General features: G+C 45.4%; 1 protein-coding gene across 7 annotated transcripts in view; it reads right to left on the bottom strand.

Annotated features, from left to right (window-relative positions):
• Nucleotides 1–20,405, bottom strand: part of DLG3 (discs large MAGUK scaffold protein 3) — a 1,834,707-nt gene that overhangs the window by 108,784 nt on the left and 1,705,518 nt on the right. For 3 of the 7 annotated variants that reach the window (XM_085608388.1, XM_085608391.1, XM_085608394.1), the window contains one exon: nt 2,015–2,060. The exons of the other annotated variants lie outside the window; for them this stretch is intronic. In XM_085608388.1, coding sequence (XP_085464514.1) covers nt 2,015–2,060 — 46 coding nt within the window. The remainder of the gene's footprint in view (nt 1–2,014; nt 2,061–20,405) is intronic. 7 annotated transcript variants of the gene reach the window in all.

Raw genomic sequence — 20,405 nt, 5'->3', positions numbered from 1 at the left:
GATCCAGCCAACAAGGTTCGATTTTTTTTTTTTTAGATATCACATGGGGTGGGATGTGGTCTCTTTAGTGGTGGCTAGAGTGATTATTTTTTACCTCCATAATTTGTGCAAACCCAGGAGCAGATGACGTCTAGACTGCACCCATTGCCGGAGCATTTCTATAGTAACAGGCTGATGTTTGGGGTGTTACAAAACAACTGTTCAGCTTCGTGGCTCCTTCTAATCAGAAAGTACCTACTGAAAAAGGGTGAACCTGGATGGAGACCCAGCTGGTGTAGGTGTATACTAAGTGGACATGCCAGAGTAGGCCTTCATGTCAGCATGTGTAGGGTGAAGCGTCTAGGACCAGTACTTGATCGTTAATGGGAGTCACCAGTTGGGTAGCCAGAGTATTTTAATGCTGAAGGTCTTGACGCTCAATCGTGCAAAGAGCCATGCCTAGATGTCAATGCTGTTAGACTGTTTGGTGGGTCTTGGCTGGAATCCTTGGAGGTTAAGAGCTGTGTAGCTACTAAAGTCTTTGAGTGTCCACCCCCCCCCCCCCCCCCCACCCCCGGTACTTTGTCAATATGTGAATTAGGTAAACAGACCACACAAAGCACGTGGGTTGTTGGCAGCTGTTTCTCCCACATGCAAGACATCTGACAACCCATATTGTATGATTACTATTGGCTGAGGTAAAAAAACATCTTTTAACTGTTAAAATGAGGGAATTTAGAATTGTGGGTCAAGTGTGCAGATCTAACACCCTTCTGCCCTCAAAATGGCAAATAATTGTAAAGCACACATACTCCACAATTGACCTCTTAGTGTTCGGTTAGAAATGACAATGGATGTAACTTGACAAAGAAGCTGAGAGGTTCTGGACAGAAGGTACATCTTTTTGAAGCGTATTAGACTGTTCAGCCACTGGCTACAAGAAGGCAAGACTGTGCGGCTGCAATGCCAGTTGTGCAGTTCTTGGGTTGTGCAGTCCAAGTCTGACTTGGTTACGACACGCAGTACATCCTTGTTAAATGTCAGTTTTGGCATGTACAGCATTTCTTAGGCAGGGCTCTGAAAGCAGCGATGCTCTCGAGGAAGGTTTTCTTCAGCTGAGCAGTGCAGGTGCTCTTTTTCACTTGTGGCGATTGTCTAATGTGGTGCACAACTGCTTTATTCTACTCGTGCAATGCCATTCAGGCTCACCTGATTCCAACTAGACTGCAATGTATGACTGGTTCATGTGTGTTTTGCCATTGAGCAGTGGGTGGTTTTTCTCTCAGTGCACTTGTATGTGCAGTAGATACTTGATTAACTCATGTATATAAGCCTACATTTTAGCCATGTATGACTAAAGTTTTGGTAATCCTTACTGGCCACATTCAAGATGCATTTTGTAAGAGGTAGATACTCAAGTTCCACTCCACTAAGTTATTCAACAGATCTGGGTTAAACCATCACCTAAGCTTTAAATTACTTTGACATCTGGTTTGCAATTACAAACCGGTCTCGGGTAGCAGATTCCATAGCACATGTGGTGCTTATTTATTTTGAACAAGGTAGCTATAAATAGGGAGCAAATATAAGAGAACACAATGGAACAGAGAATAGTGGTAGCTGAGATCTATACTAAACCAGGAAGCAGGATATTCTATATTCAAATAACACAAACCAACCACAAACACTATTCACATCAAGCACAAGAGCACTGTGTCGAGAAATCACGCTTCCCAGGCTGTTGGTTTGAGCAGAGGTCTAAAAAGCATTGGGACAGTTGACACCTGCAGCCTTGCACACCATACTTGCATCTACAGAAGTCGAAATGTTTCCTGCAAGAGAAAATGCACCATGTGCACCTCCTTTCCCAAGTGAAGCCTTACACGCTTTGTGTTCTCAGCCCATTTCATGGCACCCCTCTGCCGCCCCACACATCAGGCGCCAGTGGCTTGACATGCCCACAGGCAGCAGCGACGCTTGCAAACACAGAGCAATGGAATGCACAGTACTTTCTGATGGATTAAAGCACACTTACTCAGGCTCTTTGATCCATAATAATCGTCACTTAAACCCGGGAAGTCCTGATTTCACAGACAGCAGAGAGCGAAGGAGAGGGAGAGAGTAAGAGAAGGGAGACAGGAAGGGGAGGGAAAGAGAATAGAGCAAGGTGAGCATTAGTGAAAGGAGTGCAGATAGCCACCTCAAGCTGCACTAAGAGTTTGTCACATCAGTACAGAACCCCCCACTTGAGGCATCAAGAAGTAAGTTGTACATCTCAGGAAGAAGCCTGCATTTGAAACACACCATCACTGAGCGAACATAAGATGCATGCCATCCTTTGGTACAGGGAAGTGCAAGGAGATACATCACACACAACACAAACAACTGTCAGGTGGAAGCTACGATGACCCCACTCCCATCCCACAAAAGCATCCACTGGAGCACTATTGGGCTCCTAACAATGCAGTACATGGAAAGATCATGTGGTGGAAGACTAGACAGTTACAATAAAAAAAAGAGGTGATGAGGAAAGTCAACTTGTAGAAGGTAATGGAGATATTAGAAGCAAAGCCGAAAGGAATAAAATAGTTAAAATCGAATAAAATATTTGATATGTTAAATTAATTACAATTCATTACAATTCATGAGTCGGAGGATCTCATTTCTCGATGTACAGTTCTTTGATACGACATGAACCATTTCATTTGATGGGGAGCTTACAGGTGCCGCATCTTTACTCACCATACTTGGACCCTTACAAAATAAATCATTTTAAATGTTTGACAGCTTATCTTTAAACCGTTCAGAAAGACAGGGCTATTCCACTGTGAATCCACTTCTTCGCATGTGTTTGCCATGGCAGTTACATTTACTATCGGAGGTTGTTTAGAGCTTTAATTTATTAGATTGTTTTTATACATTTTTCAAATCGGACCAGCTCCGTTACGTCACCTATAACAATGCCTTACAACCCACATTTCTGCAGACATTACCCATACGCCTTAGCATTTTTCAGTACATTGTTGTTTAGGGCATTAAAAAGGACCTTGTGGCCACAAGATGTCTGCACTTTCTTCATAACCCTGAGTGCTGAAGGCTGGTGCGCAGAGGTAAAGCCGCGGTCTGTTTCAGAGCAGGACTTCAAACCGAGAATAAGAAAACAAAGGGATCGTCTGAGACAGCTAAAATCCGCTCTCCGCCGTAGTTAAGAAATGGCCGATACGTGAACCAGAAGAGTTTCGTAAAACATTTTAAGGTGGCCTTCCAGTGAATGAAGCCGCATCAAAGGCACGCTCTGGAATGCCTTTGGTTGGTGACGGCCATGCACAGCTCTTCTCTCAACACGTGATGGCCCCGTTAACAAGCTTCTGAGGAGGCCCGAGCACCTCACCAAGCTCAGGCCGCCACCATACCAAGGGCCAAGCTAATTTCAGGTTTGATTTTTTTTACCATGTGTGGTTTGAGCACTGCATATGCTTTACGAGGATGCTGTGAAGAGGGAAAACAAGGGTTAAAACTTCTGGGATCAACCAAAAAGTAATTTTTCGTCAATCACTGAGTGTGGGTCAACAGCACATGCCAGACCAACATTACAGAAAACAGGGTGCATATCAGTGTCTTGCCCAACCATCATTAAGAGATATTATGGCCACAAGAAAAGCTACCTTCCAGGAAAGGTGCTGGAGAGGGCAAGAGAGCAAAGGCTCAAAAGGAGGTCCCAGAAGTCTAGTGAGACCTATACTGAGATTCCAGATCGGTGCATGGTGAAGACTAACTACTGGTATGCTAAAAAAAGAGGAATGTTCCTTGTTTTGCATGCAAGTGGCTATGGCTCTTAAATAGATCCATATAGAAGGGTGGGGGAGACCTCACTTTTGCAGGAGAAGCACATAGAAGATAATCTCATGGACCACAAGTTTTAGGGGTTCCAGATGTTTGGGGATGTAATAATGGACACATCTTTTCCACTTTGCTGCATACCAGGCTTGTGTGGCAGGCCTTTAGGACTCTTATAAGATGCTCATACATTCTTGTGGAAGATATAGGTAACTGAACTCTAGTACCTCAGGTGCAATCTGACTAGATTGAGCTGTTGGGGGTCTGGATGTATGATTTGGCTTTGACTCCAGGTGCGAAGGTTCGGCCTGTTGGGGAGCTTCTTGTGGGGGCTGACTGACATCTGGAGGAGTGTTGAGTACACCTGGGCTGTCTGGTCCAGGTGGGGGGCTACGATGATGAGTGAGAGGTTTGCTGCATCTTCCAGACCACAAATGGAAATAGTGGGAGAGGCACAAAAGCGTGAGCATAGATCCTTGATGCTTTTGGCCAGTGCATTGTCCATAGACAATGCTCATTTTGTGTTTGAGGCAGACAAATATGTCTGTGTGTGGAGTGCTTCAGCACTGAAAGCAAGGAAGAAGCACTTGCTGGCAGAGTTCCCCACTCATGAACTTGCGTTCTGCTAAGTCAGCCAAGTTGCTGTCCACCCCAGAAGGTGGTGGAGTGTCTAATGCCATGTCTTTTGTACCAATCGTGACAGAGAGTGAGTGCAACCCTGTTTCTAGAGGTAATACAAAGCTGTCATGTTTGTCTAGGTTGACTAGCACTATCTTGCTCTGAATGAGGGGAAGGAAGGCTTTAAGGACAAGATGTATAGCAAGGAACTCGACAGATGAGGAGGAGCTCACACTGATTGTATGGCCATGTGGTTGAGATGTGCCTTCCAGCCAGCTTGGTGATGGCGACTTGTAGAACTGAGTCTAGAAAGGGCATGGCCTGCAACAGATTGTAGCTGTTCCACCACTGAGAAGGTTGAGTGATGGTGCTTACCAGCATTAGATCATCGCATTGACCCTCCGATGTGAACACTGAGTAGAAAGGCATTCTTGTAGTGGACTCGTGGTGCCAGGCCTGGGGTTCTAAAGCGAAGCAGGAATCCATTATGCCCAGAAAGCGCGTAAATGCCCAGACCTAGAGTTGATTTGGCTGAAAAAAGAGGTAAGGGCTGCTTGAAAGTCAAAACCCTCTTGTAGCGGACTTTAACACAGCCCCAGAAAGGGATGAACTTGAAGGGGCTGTATATGGGTTTTGGCGGCATTTATCTTGAACCCAAGGCTCTGTAGAAGTAAGATGGTAGCCTGGGTATCTACCAGTCAATGGTGCGTGACTGCACTCTTGAGCAATCATCTAGGTAGGGGAAAATAAGGATGCCCACCCCCTCAAGAAGGCGGCTATTACTGCTAGGCACTTTCTGAAGACCAATGGAGCAGTAGCGACACTGAAAAGAAGTATTTTGAATTGATAATGATGGCCACTTACTATGAAGCAGAGGTAGTGCTGGTGGGCGGGATGAGTGGGAATATGGAATTGGGAGTCCCGAAGCTCTAATGCGGGCATGTAAGCACCTTGTTGAAGCAGAGGGAGGACATCCTGCGCCGTTATCATATGGAAGTGTATAGAGAGGATATAGTGATTGAGGGGCCTGAGGTTAAGAATAGGCCTGAGGGGGCCGTCTTTCTTGGGATGAGGAAGCAGGGAGTACATGTCCTTTCCCCGATGGCGAGAGGGTACTGTTTGAAAGGCCCCTTTCTGAAGGAGTGCTTGTACATTTCTGCAGAACGGTAAGCTGCTCGCTGCTGAGGATGTGGCATGTTGATAGGGGGTGTGAGATGTTCTAGGCAGTAGTTGATTTGAACGACCGCTAACACCCATTTATCTTATGTGATTTCCTGCCAGTGGGGAAGGAAATCTTGCAATCTCCACCCAACAGGTGTTGTGTGAGCGGGGGCATGGAGAATGAGGCAAGGGCAGTCAGAGTTATGAGGTGGGGGTCACTTTGCCAGAGCCTCCTTTACAACAGCCCTTGTTGCGGTTGCCTCTACATAGACACCTGGTGCCGCCTGTCAATGATATGGTTGTTGATGCTTTTGGTACGAGGGCGCAGGCTATGGGAAGGCCGCTTTGGAGGCTGCTGTCTCTGAAGAGGTCCCTAGAGAAAAGGGTTTCAAGGGCACTCTTAGCTTTTGTGGTGTTTGTCCCCTTTTTATTTTTTTGTAACATTTAATCAACCCTTCGAGCTGAATAGATTTTCAAAGGGCAGGATGAGCAAATCTTGAAGCCTGAGTCACGGAGCCAAGAATGCTGTCTGATGAGGACGCTGGCGTTGCTCATCCAAGATGCGGTGTCTGCAGCGTCAAGGGTGCAGTGAATGGTGGCATTGGAGATCGCTGTCTTCTCTAGGACCGTCTCTTCCCCCCTCTTTTTAAACTGACCTGGGAGATGCTTGACTAGCTCTTTCATCTCGTTCCACCGAGCACTGTCATAGCAGGAAAGGAGGCCCATGGAGTTGACCACCCTCCAGAGGGTAATGGCTCCTTCTGCTACCCTTTTGCCAACAGCATCCAGCTTCTTGCCTTGTCAGAAGGGGGGGGGGGGGTGAGTGTCGTTCGTGGCCGGAGCGTTGATTCTGTGGCTTTGGTATAAAGTTTATACTTTTGTTTTGCCCAGTGTTACCACCCGTAACTTGACAGGCTGATTTTAGCATGAGGCTTAACATGGGGAGCGAATGCATAGTTGTCTCCATCTTGGATAGAGTATCCACAAGGAAATTGCCTTCCTCCTAGAGGAGATGTATGTCCACTCTGTGAAAAGTGGTCGCAGGCTGAATCACCTCGTAGTATGCCGCCGTAGGGTATTCAGGGTTGAGATGTTCTAACTGGATAATGATCTATGTCTAGCTCCCAGGGGGTTTGACGTCTTAGTGTCCTATGGGTCATCTTCGGGAACTGGGTTAAATGGTACCTCATAAGGGTTGGCAGGGTAAAAGGGCATTACAACTAAAGTTCAAGTATGCATGTACCTTAATAACTGCGTGCACGCAGTTATTCAGGTACATGCATACTAGAACTTTAGTTGTAATTTTACCAATGGGGGATCGGCAGCCTCCAGATACTGTGAAGCACGCAAAATAATAAAAAAATAATTCTCAGAATTCAGTCAAGAGCCTAAATACAGAGGACTTAGACGAACTACAGAGTGCGACATTGAAATCTATTGTCATTTATCCTATAGGGTAAAAGGGCATGCCTTTCCCATAGAATGGGAATCCGTCTGGTGAGTGTGGATACATTGAAGGTAGTGACGTAGGAGGTAATGGTGGTGTTCGAGAATGGAGGTGGTGATGGAGGAGGTGGAACGTAGGGGATAGGGCTGATGCCCCTGTCTGAGTTCAGTCTTGAGAAATGGAGAGGGCACCAAAGTGAGCTGTTCCTCGAATGTTAAGTTTCCTCTTCGGAGGTAAAGATTCTGAAGGCTTTGTGTGAGGAAACTTTGTTGAAATTGTCCCCGTTTGAGGATGGATGAAAAGTCTTTTTGCCTTGCCTCCAACTTCTCCTGCAGTCTCTGTAGAATGGGTTGCTCAAAGTTGTCCGAGCCAAACATCGATGGAGTCCTTGGTGCAGATGACAGCTTCACAGTCTAGATTGCTCTCGGCACCGAAGGGCCTAGAGGGTTAAGGAGGATCTTGGGACTTGACAACTAAGGTGGGTCGGGGGTCAGAAGCAGCAGTGGCTCAGAAGACTTTAACCAATGCAAACCAGACCCGGAGTGGGAAAAGACCTAAAAGATGTGTGTTCATCAGAGGTCAATGCCTGACTCCCTTGGGGCGGAGCTCTGGCTCTGCATGATGCCTCTTCAGAGGCTTGGGTATGTTGGTGTCTACCATATTCACAACCCTTGCAGAGGTCCTAATGTTATTGAGGGGAGGGGAATCTCTTGTCCTTCGTCCTCCTGTTCTGAGGCAGAAGAAAAGATCTTCACTGGACTTGATGAATGTTGATGGGGTGGAATGCCTGAAGGGCTGGCATCCTTAACTTCCTTGAAGTAAAGTGGGGCCAGTTCTCCGAAGATACAGGGGTGTCACCAGAGGCTTGCCAATGCATCTTCTGATGTATCCACCATTTCTGTCTCAGCAATATCAGAGGGTCCTCTTTGACCAGAAGTTAATGCATACCTCCCATGCGCAGTAATGGTCTAAGAAACAGAATTCATATACGTCATGGTGGTCGGACCATGGGTAGTTGGCATGACACTGAGGACCGTATTGAAGGCATCCTGAGTGCATTCCCTACAAAGAAATTGAAGACAGTGGGCACTTCGCCATGAATAGGGCCTGAGACCCTAACTGTTGGGAGCCGATCGGTAAGTCGGTCTCTAGAGGTTGTCGCCATGAAAAAAAAAAGACAGACGACAAAGGCCTTTTCCAAGTATCATTGTTGAATTTCACTGTCTGGTCCTGAACGAAAGCATAAAGAATGTGTCGAAACAGAGTCCTGGCAGTATACACCGGAACCAGATGGCAGAAAAAAAAAAAATACAATCTAACATAGGAACAGTGCCCAGGCACAGCCAACTAAGGGAGGACTCACACTGCAACTTGTGAATGCACCTTATGACTTGAGACGTTGCCTTCCACGAGTCTTCCGATCAAAAAAGATTTTTTCTTCAACTAATATGATACGTGGAGAAGTGGGATACCCGTATGAACCAATACCCACGCGGTTATAGTGGATTGCGCACCAAGGGGAACCCGAAGAACTGTTACGAATCGGAGCGCAGCAATACACGTCCGAACAAGATGGCGGAAAAAAACAATCAAACAATGGAGTCTGACCCTTTTCAGTGACACTTTCCATTTGATGCAACAGCGCAAAAAAGCAGATCTGCCCCAAAAAAACAGCAAGTCGATCTTGTGTTCATACCTTCTGCCACCATATGCATATTAGCGGTTGTAATTTCATCTTACTTCTTAAGCTCCTTTCTAAAATGGTAGCAGGCACAAGAGTCAAATCATCACAGACATCATCTGTCTCAATATGGCACATTGGCAACGTATTCGGTCTTCCCTCACTCACCAATGGTCAGTTCTAAGAAAACAAGTTACTTACCTGTAACTTTGGTTCTCCAATATTGGTAACTTTCAAAGATTCCCATAGCTTGTATCATTCCCCGTCGTCGGAATGGGAGCCTTGGTAAATAAAAAATACCATAGCAGTACGTACAAAGGAGAAAGAAAGGCTTAGGCCTCATCTCATTTTGTAGCATATCCACCTCTTTTTGTAAAAAGAGACCAAAATAATACAACAACCAATCAGATTAGCCTCGCCCCATAGAACCCTCCTGAGAGAACCTCAGAGCCTCAGATTTTCGTAGCCGTTGTGGAGCAATATAACAGAATATGCTGAAGGCTGAGCTTTCCCAGGGGAGGAGGGTGGGCGCATGGGAATCTATGAAAGTTACCAAAACTGGAGAACCAAAGTTACAGGTAAGTAACTTGTTTTCTTACTCCAGTATTGAAACTTTCATAGATTCCCATAGCTTGTATCAGAATAGCTAACAGTTACGAAAAAAAGAGGCACATTTTGTGTAATAATACATTGTATCACCTTGCATGTATATCAGCATGAGAAATAAAAAGTTACCAAACACCAGTCAGTAAACATCATCAGATCCAAAATGTGCGAACCAATAACAGGAAGGAGAGCTAGAAGGGAAAGCTCACCACTCACTGAAAGATTCCTTAGAACAGCCTGTCCCACTGCAGCATCGCTCCGCGTGGAAGATTCCAAGCAGTAGTATGTCGTGAAGGTATGGGCAGTGCTCCATGTAGGTGCCCTACAAATGTCTTTGATCAGTACTCTAGCGAACAGAGCAGCTGGAGCCGAAACTGATCAAGTAGAGTGCGCCCGGACCCACCCTTCTAGGGGCTTACCAGCTGCTTGGTGACAGTAGTGGATCGCGCTGGCAATCCATCGCACAACCCCTTGTTTTGAAAGGGGAAAACCTTTGTGAGGTGCACTGAAGGCGACAGAGCTGAGTAGATCTCCTGAAGTCCTTGGTGCGTTGGATATAAAATTTTAAACACCTTTGAGCATCCAGAGAATGAAGAGACCTCTCCGCTGGAGTGGTCGATCTTGGGAAAAAAGACTTAAAAATGACTGGTTCATTCAAAGGAAAATCCGAAGGAACCTTCGGGATGAATTTTTGATTTGTCTTCAGGATAAGAGTGTCTTTTTTGAACTGCAAGAACGGATCCTTAATAGTGAGAGCCTGAAGTTCACCAACCCTCCTGGCTGATGTTAAAGCGAGGAGGAGGGCCACCTCCCATGAACGAAATTTAAGATCCGCCCTATGAATTGGCTCAAACGGAGGCCTCATGAGTTGAGCAAGGACCAAGTTGAGCTGCCACATGGGTGGAGGAGGTCTAACTGGAGGGAAAATCCTAAAAAGTCCTTTTAAAAATTGTTTCACGATTCTCGCAGACCAAAGAGAAGGGTCCGAAGATGTTAGTCTGAACCTAGAGATCGCCGCCAGGTGAACCTTGATAGAAGAATGTGCGAGAACTGACTTGGCCAGAGACAAAATGTATGGCAAAATCTGATGAGGATCAGAAGAAAAAGGATTAATGTTCTGTTGGCGGCACCATAAGCTGAAACGTTTCCATTTTGAACGATAGGTCTTATTCGTACTTGGTGCGCGGGCCTGAGCTAGTACCTCTACATTCTTGAGAGATATTCAAGCCCTGAAATTCTCTGTGCTCAGGAGCCACGCAGTCAACTGCACAGAGCTCGGGTCCGGATGTACCACTTGGCCCTGGGACATAGTCAATAGAGAAGGAATTGGACACAGGTGAATTGGATGATCCTGGGAGAGCAGGAGAAGCTCTGTAAACCAAAACTGGCGGGGCCACGCAGGTGCCACTAGAATCATTCTGCAGGGTTCTGCTTTGAGCTTCCTGAGTAGTCGTGGGATGAGAGGAATTGGAGGAAAGGTGTAAACAAAGGCGCCTGACCAGGCCATCGAAAGCGCATTCCCCAATGATTCTTGATGGTGTTCCCTGCTTGCGTAGAACTGGCATTTCCTGTTCTCCGGAGTGGCAAACAGGTCTATGGAGGGTCTTCACCAAAGGTTGAAAACTCTCTCCAGAGTGCGCTGATCCAATTCCCACTCGTGGCTCACAGATTTGAGACGACTTAGCGTATCCGCTGTCTTGTTGAGGGCACCCGGAAGATGTTCCGCCGAAAGTGAAATTTGGTGACGGATAATCCACTCCCAAATCTCTTGTGCTTCCTTGGACAGCAGAGGAGACCTTGTTCCACCCTGCTTGTTCACGTAATGCATGACCCTCGTCTAGTCTGTATGGACCAGGACGGTGGACTTCCGAATCCTCGGAAGGAAAGCCTGTAAAGCTAGACTAATCGCTTTTAGCTCCAGTAGGTTGATGTGGAGAAGACGCTCGGGCCGCCAGCTGCCGCTCACTTGAAGGTCTTGCAAGACCGCCCCCAGACTTCCAGAGAGGCGTCTGTGGTAAGTATCAATGGAGCTGGAGTGACTGAAGGCGAGACCCTTTGAGATATTGTCTTTGACCATCCACCATCTGGCTGCCTCTTTCATAAGAGGAGTGACGATTACTTTGTCGTCGAAAGAGTCTTCTGCTTGGCGCCAATGTAAAACCAATTGCTCTTGGAGCGGGAGCATACTAAGTCTGCAATGCGGAATTAAGGGAATGCAAGATGAGATTGGTCATAGAAGAGATTTGTATAGGCGAACAGACAGAGACCGTCTTGTTTGCAAATGACGGGTGGAGGTGAGTCTTTGCTGTCTTTCTTCTGATGGAAAAGCTTTGCAACAAGCTGTGTCCAGAAAAGCCCCCAGGAACTTGGCCGACCTGGAAGGACAGAGGACTGACTTGTCCTTGTTGAGTTGAAGTCCCAGATGACTGAAAAGTTGAGTGCAGCTTTCGACTGTTTTTGAAGCTGCCTAAGAAGGAGCTTTTACCAACCAGTCGTCTAGTTACGAAAAAACCTCTAGCGATTGTTTTCTGAGAAACGCTGCGACTGGGGCCAAGACCTTTGTGAATATCCGCGGTGCGGATCTGCGTCCGAAAGGCAGGACCTTGAATTGAAAGTGGCTCTTGGCTACTGTAAAGCATGAAAACCTCCTATGGGCCAGGTGGATGGGAACATGGAAGTATGCGTCTTCAAGATCCAGAGTGGCCAAGTAATCCCCTGGATTGAGAAGTCGCTAAATGTCCTGTAGGAATACCATCCGAAACAAGAGTTTTATGAGATAGGTGTTGAGCGCCCTCAGGTCTAAAATTGGGCGCCATTTGTCTACGATCTTGCGAACGAGGAAGAACCGGGAATAGAATCTGTAGCCTTGTTGGGACAGAGGTACCGGCTCTATCGCTCCTTTGAGAAGTAGTTGGTGAGCTTCTAGACGTAGATGGTGCAGATGTTTGGATTTGGTGGCGTGAGGGGCTCTGGATGGTGGCTGGTATTGAAACTCCAGTGTATGGCCAAATCAGATGATATTGAGGACCCACCGATCTGATGTTATGAGATTCCAGTTGTGGAGGTATTGTGATAACCTGCCCCCCTGGTGTCACAGGAGGCATAGGAACAGTAGACAGAGCCGGGAAGCCGCTATTGGCGCTTAGAGGAATCTCTCCCCTGGCGCCCTTGTCGTCCGAGGGTTGGCGAGAGAAAGACGACGATAGGCCCGGTCTTTAAGAATACTGGGGCCTGTAAGACTGAGATTGTTGCGAATAGGAGGAATAGTACTGCTGCTGGTATCCACCTCTGTATGAAGAAAAACCTCTTCCTCTCGCACCACGGAAAGGTACTTTGCGGTAATGCAAAGTCCCAAGGGACTTCGCTGTTTGTGTCCTTTTTCATCTCCTGCAGCGCAGCGTCCACATGCTTTCCAAAAAGCATCTCACCACCGAACGGCAGATCTAGGATTTTATTTTGGACTTCCGGGCGAAACCAGGTGGCCCGAAGCCTGCCTTGCCGTCTAAGGACTGCCGCACCTGCCAAAGAGCGGAAAGCAGTGGTAGCAATGTCCAATGTGCAATCAATTTCCGAAGAACGCTCTCCTCCAGGATTTTCTTTGTGTCAGCCTTCGATCCCTCTGGTAGCTGGTCCAAATACAGAGATAAGTCGCACCACATCTGACGATCATATCGCCCCAGAATCACCAAGGCATTAGCAGCCCTGACCAGGAGGCTGGACATAGAAGAGAACCTCTTACCCACATTATCAAGACGCCTACCCTCTTTATCCGGTGGTGTGATAAGGGGCGCAGACTGATTCTTTGACATCCTTTGGGTCCCTTGAGAAATTACAGAGTCCGGTTTCGGTTGGCTAACCAGACAAGCAGGGCTATCCTCCGGAGTAATGTACTTTTTCTCGGATCCGGAATTATATAGTCATCCCATTCCCTATCTGGATCTGGGACTGAGATTGCACCCTGGTCATCATCCGATGAGTGATCATGAACTGTGACTACATTTTGTTGAGGTTCCATTGGATCTGGAACCGGAGCTTGTGGAAGCAGAGGAGCAACAGGAGCAGAAGATTGAGGTGGAGGTGGAGGCACTTGCACCAACGGTTGACCAGAGGATTGAGATGGAAATCTTTTCCTATAATCCAGCAACATGAATTGTAGATCAGAAATCAGTGAAGATGGCATAGCCACCATGCCCTGCTGCGACTGTTCCTGTCTAGTTTGCGGCAGATATTGTCCTTGGTCTATATAGTAGTCCTCAGAGTCTGGAGTCCTGATATTTGACATGTAATTGGGATGGACTATATACATCCCCGAAAGGACCCTCATCTTCATCTTCATCTGAAAACTCCTCCTCCAAAAGGAATGCCGGAGGTAGTGGTGCCACTCTACGAGGAAAAGTCATCGCTGGTGTAATCTGGCGTCTTTCTCCTGAAATTGCCACACTTTGAATCGACGAGGTCGACGATGGAACAGTCAACAACAGTGATCGTCGCCAGAATTGTCGTCGAGACAGTAGTCAGTATTATGCTGGAAGCTGTAGATGTTGTCGTTGCCATCGACACCATCTACGTCGTCATACTAGTCGACGTCGAGGTAGTCCTCACCGTCGACGACATGGAAGCTGGAACCTTAGGTTGCAGCGTCGGCGAAGTAGTCGTCGACTAAGGTACTGGAGACGACAAAGCTCTTGTCGACGAGCCCGTCGACGGAGTTGAAATAGACGTCAAATGATTATTTGATGCCGTTGTCGACGTACCGGATGCTGTCGTCGACGGGCGGATTTTCTCGTCAGCTTTCCCGGGCAGGACGGAAGCTGTTTTTTTTCTTTTAACAGTCTTGGCTTCTCAGAAGGTGGAGGTGAAACCGAAGGCCCATGACTCGCCTTCTTAATAGAATGTGCTTCAGAAACCAGTCCTTCCCTCTCCTTTACACCTCAGTGAGGAGATTTGATGGGACTGCGCCTGTCAGACCTATCAGAGGCCTTTTGTAAGGCTTTGGCAGGGGGGTCAGAAGAAGTTGAAGGTGAAGACCTACCCCTTTTTTGAGATCTCCTCGAAGATGTCACAGAGGAGGCATCATCACTGTCACTCTATACCGGGTCTTTCCGGGACTTTAACAACCAGGTGAGCAAACGACCCTCAAGGTCTTTGAAGAGAAGGTCTGACAGATCTTGCAGTCGGTGGCCTTGTGGTCAGGGTACAAACAATAAATACAGTCCTTAACATAAAGCCTCTTTTTTTAACAAGTCGCACAGGCTTTGAATAAAGCCTTTTTCTCCTTGTCAGACATCCTGAAGAACGCTGAAGAGAAAGTTGAAAATACAGAAGTTGAAGAGAAATCTGAGCAGAGCTCAGTGGAGATTCCCATGCACAACGTGCAGTAGAAAATCTGAGGCTCTGAGGTTCTCTCAGGAGGGTTCTATGGGGTGAGGCTAATCTGATTGGTTGTTGTATTATATTGGTCTCTTTTACAAAAAGAGGTGGATATGCTACAAAATGAGATGAGGCCTAAGACTTTTTCTCTTTTGTACCTACTGCTATGGTATTTTTTTATTTACCGAGGCTCCCATTCTGCCTGGGAATGATACAAGCTATGGGAATCAGTGAAAGTTCCAATACTGGAGTAACCAGAGATTCCTCTTGTGACTCAGTTCTTCATACGTTTCTTAGATTAAATTACCTTTCCTGACTACTGAACCTGTACAAACTCTACTAAAATGTCCCCATTTTGTACCTTTTGCACCTGTTACAAACTTTGGCCCTCATTTTGAAGGATATCCTTTGACATTCCCCATAGTTTCAGACTGTGGCACCTAAAGCATTGGACAGACGCTTTCCTAGCCTATTCGCAGCTTTCACAACCTTCCTTTTGTTTGACAAATGTTTTGTTAGTTACAGCATTCACCTCCTCACTACCATAACACCTTATTCATGCACAAACAGTTGTGATTATTCAAAGCCTTTGCTATGTTGATTAGGGCATTCAAAGATAGGACTGTACAAAGCAACATTTGTTTTTGCAATTTTTTACTATTTGTTTTCATTAGAATTTGGTCGCACATTAATTGCTCATAATTTATATGAGCAAAGACAGATGTCGCTGCTAGTGGCCATAATGCTACAACACCTTCCTCTATGGTTTGAGCTTACTTGAATCAAATATATATATTTCCAATACAGAGTTCACCTTCTCGTACCTTAACATCATTTGTTTGCAACATATTTATATACATTAATGAACCTGGATTCTCTAGAAGAGGAAGATTCTTAAACTCTTTAAGGCCAAAACCACGTAAGCAAGGTTTCAATAGTCAGTTTCCTTGTTGTGCACAATTTAATCCTTCAAGTACCACTACGTTAGCTCAGAACACTTTTCACATTACTCTATCCATAGGTCGTTCTCTAGGTAATGGTAAAAAGGGCTGTGATGGCATAATATTGTCATTGTACAAACTGTGTAAACTAAGGAATCAGGAAATGAATGTAGTCACCATTGTGCCCATAGACCGAAATAAGATTTAAATAAGTAACAGTCACAATACTGTGTTACAAAAACTAACGCACATAATGATGGAGAGAGCTGGGTGTGGCCTCTGATTCCTCAATACCATCAGCCTGGACATGTTACAACCATGCTATTTTGAATAGAAGGAGCACCAGTACAAAGGAAGATTAGTACATCTTACTTTTATAGCACAATATGCCCAGGGGGTAACAGTTCCTCATGTGCCAATGTTTCGTTTTAGTACCTGCCTCGTACGGGAGCACAGTGTTAGGAAGTATAATGGAACGTGGAGTCGTAACAGAGGATATGAACTTCAGGTGTGTGTGTGTATGTATGGGTATGTTAGGGGCGAGGGCCATGCTGGTGATGCATACAGTATAACCACATCACATGGTTGCTCAGTACAGAAAGTCCTAATATGGTAACCAATGCACAGTGATCTGAAGCGTCACTAGCCCCGAGTGACCATGAGTGTCTGAGAACATCCAATTGTTGATCAAGAGAATATTCACCAAGAGCTGGTCATTCGAGCAGTCAGGCAGTTTATTTTTTCTCACTATTTCTCTGTCACATCTCAAGGAAGGATCTTCCCCAAAAGATCTGGAGCTCGCCAAAGAGGCATATTCTAGTCGGGTCACAAAAACAAGACTGGGCTCAATCTGCTGTAGAGTTGTTCACCGTCTCTTGCTGCCTGCTTGTCGCCAATGTGGGAAAGACACCATACAGTAAGTGATTAAACATCCATATTCCAAAATGCAGGTAACGAACAGAAGAATGACACAGGGCACACCTTACAAGTAATAACTCATCCAACTCCCTCAGGCCAAATCACAATACATTTGAGGCTTGTTACAGACAGCCAACTGACTTTCATTCTTCTATTTCCCATAGTCGTACTGAGAATTCTTAGAAGACAAAGTGGTTATGGCTGTGTGCAAAAAAAGCACTCGCTAAGATTGAAAACAGCTACAAAATACAAGTAGACTGTCAAGCTCATTTGCCCGAACTCTGACATATCAGGTGGAGGGACAGTGAGCTCTACTTCTCAAAGAGGCTCCAACTGACAGATTTCCATTGCTCTCATCAATATAACTGCAGGACACTCATGGGAGGGAAAAAGGCAGATCATCTAGGTTCTAAAAAGGAGAAGGCTAGCGCAATCAATGAAAGACTAGAGAACTGCATTCAGAGGTAAGAAACTTCTGCTGCACTGTATGTTTCATATATTCACATGCTTGAATAAAGATGAACAATGCATGATCATCATTAAAAGTGGTAGGTGGGATTCAGGTTCACATAAGTACATAAGCTGAGAAGCACTGCCCCTCTGTAGACTCCGCTCTGGGCTGTACACACAGCCAGCAGTGCTTGGCAACTGTCCTTTAGAAGAAACGCTGGGAAGAGAGATGTTGAAGCTAAAATGCCTCTTGATGACTGAGCTTTGAAGTCGCCAGGTATCTCTCTTCCAATGCAGCTTTAAGTCCCTGCAATAAAATCAATCCATTGTGAAAAGCCTCATTTTCACTACAGAAATGTGAAAATAGCTCTTTTGTGTTAAAACCTTCCAGTTTGCTAAATCTTCTAGTCAATGTGATTGCCAACGAAAACACTGCTCAAGAAAGCTATTAGATTGCGGCTCTATGAAATGGTTTGTATAGAGGTTTATAGATAATGCTGTCAGAACTATGTTAAGCTCCCGTGATACTGCTAATCTTGACACATTGAAAAATACAGAGTCATCTCAAACATTTGATATTCCTTGGTGACAGTATCCATGGTTAATCTGGGCTTTTAAGGTATTGCTGAAGGGTAGAATTACAAAGAATACTATTTTAAGCTTCATTTAGAAAATTGGAGAAGACAGACACTAAATATCTGCGTAATCCGAGGAAATGCATTTAAGAAAGGGTGAGTCCAATCCGTCGAAAGAAAAAAAAAGTGCCCCTCGTAGAATCTGGACACCACAACTTAATGTTGAATAGTGGGCATTTTTTTTTTTACGAACACCAACCACAATCACATCACGAACAGCAGCTGTCTGTAATTGCTGCTCAGTGAATCTCTGGTCGTCTCCAGGCAAGTACTACGCCCAAACGCCCAACTTGTGCTAGATTAACCAATGTCAAAGATGCTGTGCATCCATGGACAACAAGAGTAACTTTAACACACAGTGCTTTGTGAGGAAGATCATAGTTGTATCCATCAGGATCATCCCTTGAGTGTTCTGCACTAGTCTATGTAGTTCCAACACATTTGCATACAATGAAAGCTGCTTTGGGACCGGAGACCACTGACGTGTAGGCCTTGTAGAAGGCTGATTTAGTATAAGGTGCAGACTTATTTAAGTGAGGCACACCTTGCACTAATCCAGGCAACACTTATGATAATTTTAGTGGTCTTTGATAACCATACAAAGCTCTCAAAGTGGCAGCTGTGTATAGCAGCTATCAGGCTTATCTTGGAGTGTTAAGCAGCTAGTTTGACCAGTTTAAGCATGTAGTGTAGGTTAAACAGAAAAGAACCACACAGTGTACATATAAAAATGTGTATTACACAACACTCACTAGCACATTGGTATATATCCTACCCAGAGTTATCAACACAAATACACAACCATACTTCAATTGCAAATAAGGTGTGTTGCACAAAATACAGTGGTCTCAGGGGGAGACTAAACTATATATTAAGAAAATGGAATGCAAACTGCAGAAGAGGAAGGAACTTGGACCGGAAGCCCCAGAGGAGCCAGGGACACAAGGAACCACCAAAAGTAAGTACCAAGGAACCCCACAAGGAGGGCGCCCAATGTGCCCTTCAAAGCAGTCTGGTGGCACTGGTAAATGTCCCCGCCTAAGTCCAATACACTAAGTCCTATCTGGGAGGTGGTCACAGCTTCCTGTGACAGGAAACCTATTGTTCTACCTTCCCTGCTCGAGCTTGGCTCAGCAGCAGGTGGACAGAATTGTGTCTGTGGTTGGCAGCAGCACTAGCTTGCTTGCAGACCCTGAAAAGCTGTTAGCGGTAGTACGGGGGGAGGGGTACCCCAAGTGGGCACCCCGGTACATGGGATCATACTTCCAACACTGGAATCGATGTTGTGGTAAGATTCAAACATTTTTTATACCAAACATGACCCGGTTCGGTGCAGCCAATATATATTTATTTTTTCAGAGGTTTATATAGCACAAACTTGACCCGAATCCAATCTGGTATCAGAGTGCTTTACATAGCACCAGTTACGTTACATTAGGACACACATTTATTCTTGGTTAGGCACGGGGAGATTAAGTGATTTGCCCAGAATCACAGGATGTTCAGCGTCCTTACCGAGACTTGAACCCGGTTCCCCAGTCCTGAGGTCAAGCGCCCTAGCCATTAGGCCAACTCCTTAGACATCTCGTAATGAATGATGTCCACTATATACATTAAAATGGCTGAACGCACTTACAAAGCCTGGAGAATCAACTTCGGTGTTTGTAGGGGCGTCCTGCTCATGCAGAGGCACCCTCACACTTATAACCAAGTACTCTGCCCTCAGGACTAAAGAGCCTGCCATAGGGATGACTTATAGGTTTTAAGTGCAGTGACCTCCGATATAAGGAAACTTATATCTGTCGTAGGAGGTGCAAGCACCAACTCACAGGCTGCAACGGTAGGCCTGTAGTCACAGTTTAAGTGGACTGCCATGGGTGGCACAATACATGCTGCAGCCGATGGGAGACCATGGTAAACCTATGCCCTGGGTAACTTGGTACCATATACTAGGAACTTACAAGGGGTACACCAGTAGCGAATTGTGGATGTACAGAAGTACTTACAATGGTCAATTTAGGAAGAAAGCACAGTGACTGGGGATCTGATTAGTAGGATCCCAGTCAGACTAGACAAACATACTGACGCCAAGCAAAAAGTGGGGGTAACCATGTAAGCAGATCCTACTTTCCTAAGAGTCTGTAAGTGAGCAAATCAAAACATCTGCTGTTAATTCAGGCACTCTTGTAGAGTCTTACCCTCCTGTTTAAATGCATACCAGATTTTGAGCCCTTTATGAATTTTGTTATTAATCCAACTGCACAAGCACTTTATAAAATTCAGACTGTGGATTTTACTTTTGGCCTCTTATTCGTCCTTGGACCAGAAAAGAAATCGCAACTAATCTATGTCCGATGGGGAGTCAGGTTATAGGCAACGATGAACACGTCTTTTTTTGCGAAGCGTATGTTATACAACGCTCAAAGTGGATTATCCCCCTTTGTCAACTTCTAGGCTTAAACAACTTCCACACTGCTTTGAAAACAGGCAAAACAAATACTAAAAACTGTATTGTTTTCTCAGTTATAAGCTGCTGGTACTCAATATGGCACATTAGGATAAAAGCATAAAAAAACTCCACATCTCGATGAGGGGACACATTGTGTCCATTCAATTATTTGGAAATGTTTTTAAAGAAACAGTATTTTTTATATATGCATTTGTCAGCTCAGCCTTTCGGAAATTTGTGATTAGAAGGCGGCAGCTATTGAAGTAATCAAATTTATATTGATATTGTATTTTAACATCATGTCGTCTTTTCG

This window comes from Triturus cristatus, chromosome 5_2 (assembly GCF_964204655.1).
Source record: "Triturus cristatus chromosome 5_2, aTriCri1.1, whole genome shotgun sequence".
Classification (NCBI taxonomy): Eukaryota; Metazoa; Chordata; class Amphibia; order Caudata; family Salamandridae; genus Triturus; species Triturus cristatus.
Note: the sequence above shows the minus strand (reverse complement) of the source record. Positions and strands in the feature narration are given on the sequence as shown.